The sequence below is a fragment of the Tupaia chinensis genome, unplaced genomic scaffold (genome assembly GCF_000334495.1).
Source record: "Tupaia chinensis unplaced genomic scaffold, TupChi_1.0 Scaffold000541_1, whole genome shotgun sequence".
Lineage (NCBI taxonomy): Eukaryota > Metazoa > Chordata > Mammalia > Scandentia > Tupaiidae > Tupaia > Tupaia belangeri.
The window spans coordinates 1,744,143-1,749,049 of record NW_006160054.1 but is presented as its reverse complement, the minus strand read 5'-3'; the positions used below and the strand labels follow the sequence as shown (position 1 = coordinate 1,749,049).

The window sequence follows — 4,907 nt, the reverse complement described above, 5'->3', positions numbered from 1 at the left end:
TTTTTTGGAGAGGTTTTTGCCATAGGGCGCATGTGCGACAGACAGACAGAGAGAGACAGAGAGACAGAAAGCAAGTAATCACCCCCTAGGGGGATGGCCACGCCGCAATCCCTTCTCCTCCATTCTCCTCTCGGGATCTTGGGCACGCACGCACACGTGCCCAGTGTGAGTTTTAAGCCACCAGGTCCGGGACTCGAACCATGGTCGACTACATGGGAGTCCAGCGACATAGCCATTACTCTAACGTCTGGTCCCAAGAATGCAAAATTTTAAATCAAGTACTGGCCACAGTAAATAGTAACTAGATGACATCTGGGAGCCAAAAAAATGAGCTAAGTATGAACTATGGAAGTAACAAAATTGAGTAATGAGCAGTAACAAAGAGGGAAAAATAAATGTCTGAGAAACTAGCAGTGTAGCATTTAGACACCTGAAAAAGTTTTGGGGGTCAAGGGACAGTTGGTTTGAATATGTGGAACAGGTACAAAGGAGCTGGGCTGGGGTGCAAAGTTTCTTCTGAAACCTGCACTTCTAAGTTCCAGGTAGTATATATTTGCATAAAGTTATAAGGAGTGAGGTTTTAAGTTTTGCACTGTGGGGCCAGCAGGTGGCATAGTGGTTAAGGCGCTGGACTCCCATGTGACTGAAGACAGCTGGAGTCCCAGACCTGGTGGCTTGCTTTCTGACATTCTCTTTCTCTCTCTCTCCGGGTGGTGAGCACTCATGCCCTGTGGCAAATTTTAAATCATAATAATAAATAAAATAAATAAATACTTTTCTTTATAAAGTTTTACATTGTGCACAACAGTTTTTTTGGTAACCTATTAAAATGATTACAACATGTAATAGAGTTATATATATTCCCTGGTGTTATTAATAAAAATATATTAATAACATCTTTTTTAAAAAAATCTTCAGCAGTTGGTGTAATGGGTATGTTGCTGGACTCCCATGTAATCAACGGCGGTTCGAGTCTCGGACCTGGTGGCTTAAACTCACACCAGGCACATGTGCGTGTGTGCCCAAGATCCCAAGAGGACAATGGAAGAGAAGGGATTGTGGCATGGCCATTCCCCTGGGGGATGAGTTCTCACTTTCTGTCTCTGTCTCTCTCTGTCTTTCTGGCGAGTGCATGCGCCCTGTAGCAAAGGAAAAAATAAAATCTTCATTCTGGCACTTTTCCTTTCACAACACAAAGTTAGATCAGTATCTGGAAAATGAGTTGGCCAGTCTTATAAATGTTGACCACTTCACCATCCTAGATAGCTGATGATCTCTTTTCTTTGACAGAGACTTTTGGATCCTTTTATATATGTAATAATCCAAAACGGTTGAAGAGTTCAGGTACCAGAAGGTAAAACCAGTTATTAAAAGAGGAAAAGGGAAGATGCACTTAGTGACCTACTCTTCTCAGTGCAATCAACAGTCAGAAAGCACTCACTAGGGACTAGCAAATGGTGTAATGACTATGTCGCTGGACTCCCATGTAGTCAACTGCAGTTCAAGTCCTGGACCCAGTGGCTTAAACTCACACCGGGTGCATGTGCGTATGTGCCCAGGATCCCAAGAGGAGAATGGAGAAGTGATTGCGGTGCGGCCATCCCCCGCTTGGGAGGTGATTTCTTGCTTTCTGTCTCTCTGTCTTTCTGGCCAGTGCACAGGCACCCTATAGCATAAACCCCTCCCCCCCCCAAAAAAAAAGAAAGCACTCACTAACTGAGAAAAGCAAATTATTGCAAACTACAGGCAGTTGCTTCTAAAAAAAAAAAAAATCAAGATTCCTCACAGCAGAATCACAGGATCATAGAACTCTGGAGATAGAGAAGCAGGAATATAGTCCTGTGGACATACGAACATAGACAGAAAAAGTTCTTTCCTTAGCAGACAATATTTTTGTGGTCTAATCCAACAGATCTTTAAGATTATTTCCCCCTAATTTCAACTAATCAAGGGACTTTTTTTTTAATTTTAATTTTAATTTTCACACCTCCACTCGGTCTCTTCCCTGTATTTAAAACACTCTTAAACCTCCCTTTGTGCCTGAAGACAATCTCATCATGCTTCAAAATCCAGCCAAACTCTACTCTGGGGAGCCTTTCCCAACGTCCCTGGTGGGACTTTACCCTGGGTGTAATCTTTGATTCATCATGCTGGTATGTCACTGTCTCAAGACTCCTTGTGTCCTATCTACTTTTATAGTGTCCTTCTCATAACTGTGAGCCCCTTACAGGTAGGACATTCTTGCCCCAACAGAAGACCTAGAATACATCAAACATTCAATAGCGTTCCAATTCTATCATTCAATATTTAATTCAATCATCCAATTTTCTCATTTTACTTAGGAAAACTGAAGCCTGAAGCCTGGAGACATAAGGGACTTGTCAATCATCAGAACAAGCCAATTCCAGAGTTCAGATAACAAATTATACCCTCTCTGGCCTAATCCACCAGCTCATAAGGGAAAAGGGCTGGCATGGTAGAGTCTAGAGTAACAGACCCGCCCTTCTTGGCTATTTGCCTAACTTTTTACTCCAAGTCTGACTGCTATACTGTATTGCTGGCAACGTCAGTTTCCCTCAATAACAAAGACTTCCCAGTTCAGGCCGTATACATATGTGGCTAATAGGAAAAGTGAGTAAAAGCCCAACATGATAAACAGAGAACTATGTCAAACTCCTATTCAGTCTATGAAAAACCTACTCATAATTCTAACTTTGCTCCCTGAAGTATGAAGAGAAGGCATAGCTCATTTGGAAAATCTGACCAAAAGCCCACATTTCAACACAGTGAAATGCTTTATCCCTCCTATTGCTCCAACCATACCAGAAACTTTCTATATGTAATTATTTAATCCCCAGCCAAAACCTAGTGGACAATGAAATCCCCACAGAATGTTTTCCCCAGTGATGCTCAAACATCAGTGCCACAGAAAACATTTTTTAAAGCTTTTCATGTAACTTTTCTATGGCAAGTTTTTTCATTCCTGCCTAAGAATTGCCTTATTTGAATATGTATCATTATGAGTATCTGGTAAATAAAATATAGTCTTGGCCAGCAACTTATATCATGTGCCTCTGAGACCTGAAGGGGGCAGAGGTAATAATTTCCATTTTCATTAGTCTGGATGTTTGTTCTTTTTGTTATTTTTTATTATTTATTTTTTAGTTTCCTATAGGGTATGTGCCTTCACTGGAGAAAGAGGGAGGGAAAGTTAGAAATCAGACTCAGACACACACACACACACACACACCCCGGAGAGGATGGCCACACTGCAATCCCTTCTCTTCCATTCTCTCCTCAGAATCTGGGGCACATGCACACCTAGCATGTTTTTCAAGCTGCCAGGTCCGGACTTGAACTGCTCAGTCAGCCCTGTGAGATCCAGCCACCTTAACCTCCAGCACCACCTGTTGGCTCCTATTTGTCTGCATTTTCAACCATCTTTTTTCCATTCCATGGCTTTGAGTAACTGGGGTTGTGATCATATTTTCTGCTCTCCACTGCTGTTTGCTCCAAATGAGCGAGTTGCTTTCAGACAACTTGTTGTGATTTCTTCCATGGCTCACTATGAACCGCAAAATGAGGCCGCCATCATAAAGGCGTGTTTGATATTTTGTGAGTTTTGCCTACAAGTGCTAGTAAAGGTCATGGTGGTGATGACTCAACAAACTGCGACTATACTTCAAACCACTAACCTGTACATCCGAAAAATGGCTAAAGTGGTAAATTATATGACACACACACACATAGACACACACACAAGATAGAAGCCAACTTATGGGAAATAACGATGCCAAACCCTGGTCAAGACAGGGGGAAAAAATGAAGGCATGGTCTAGCTACATGGACAGAGCACTGGACTACTTTTCTGTCCTCTCTTAGACTCAATCTTGCTACATTCCTCCCCGTGAGAGAAGTTAAGTAAAAGGTCAACCTTAGGAAAGAAAGTGCTAAATCACAGCCCAACAACCCTCTGAAAACTGACAAGATTCTGTTGTCCTCCATGAGCCCAGAGGCCTCTTCTTTCAGTTGACGGCCCCCCCAACTCCTGCCTTTCACAAGAACAAATAACAGGTGTCCAGTATGGTTGTGAGTGTGATTAAATTCTAGACAGCTGTCAGAGTATAATTCTCTAGAGAATGAATGGGTCTGAGGACTTTCCAGGAGACATGAATAAACTGTAAGATAACAGAGAAGGAACTGGGGGGAGGGCGAATTCGGAGGAGATTTAGCAGCGAGAAGATTGGTGTCTTTCAGTCTCCTAAAAGACACCCAAGTGGTGAGTTTACTTTAGAAAACCCTGGAGAACCGACCGAGGTAGAACCAGTGGGAAGAAGTTACAAGGAGTCATAGATTATCTGAAAGAAATTTATATTCAGGGGAAAGCCATTTATCCATCCAATTAGATTTCCGATTCACTTGACTCTCATGGAGATGTTCCATTGAAGGCAAACGGTGTGGAAACCTGGGCGGTGCAGTGTAGAGTGACCCTCAGAAGAAAGTCACTGGAAAAGGAGGAGGTGCATGCAAATCAGCCTGGTCTTTGAGGACACAGACGGGAGTGGCAGGGCGAGATGGAGAGCTGGGGAAGAAAGGCGTTTGCTTACCAGGCCACCTCCACAGGTGCTGAAAGAGGCCAGCGAGCCAGGGTGCCGCAGCACCGCTCCGGTATAGAAGCAGGCGGCGTCTAGGGGCGCAGGAGGGCGCGGTGCGGCTGCTGCCCCGGTGGGGCCGGGGCCTGGACTTGGCCGCTGTTCCACCACGAAGCGGGGCGCCAGGAAGCGGCCGTCCCTCCGGAGCAGCAGGTACAGGTCCCTGGAGAAGGCTGGAATCCGTAGCAGCACCTCGTCGCCATCCGGCTCGGCTGGCTGGGCCGGGGGCGGGGACGGGGGCGGCTGCGGGAGCGG

General features: G+C 44.6%; 1 protein-coding gene across 1 annotated transcript in view; it reads right to left on the bottom strand.

The window, feature by feature from the left end:
- Window positions 1-4,907, bottom strand: part of ADAMTS19 (ADAM metallopeptidase with thrombospondin type 1 motif 19) — a 287,126-nt gene that overhangs the window by 281,193 nt on the left and 1,026 nt on the right. Inside the window, 1 exon segment of the mRNA XM_027775296.1 lies at window positions 4,608-4,907. This exon segment is cut by the window's right edge and continues 95 nt beyond it. Within this exon segment, the coding sequence (XP_027631097.1) occupies window positions 4,608-4,907 (300 nt within the window).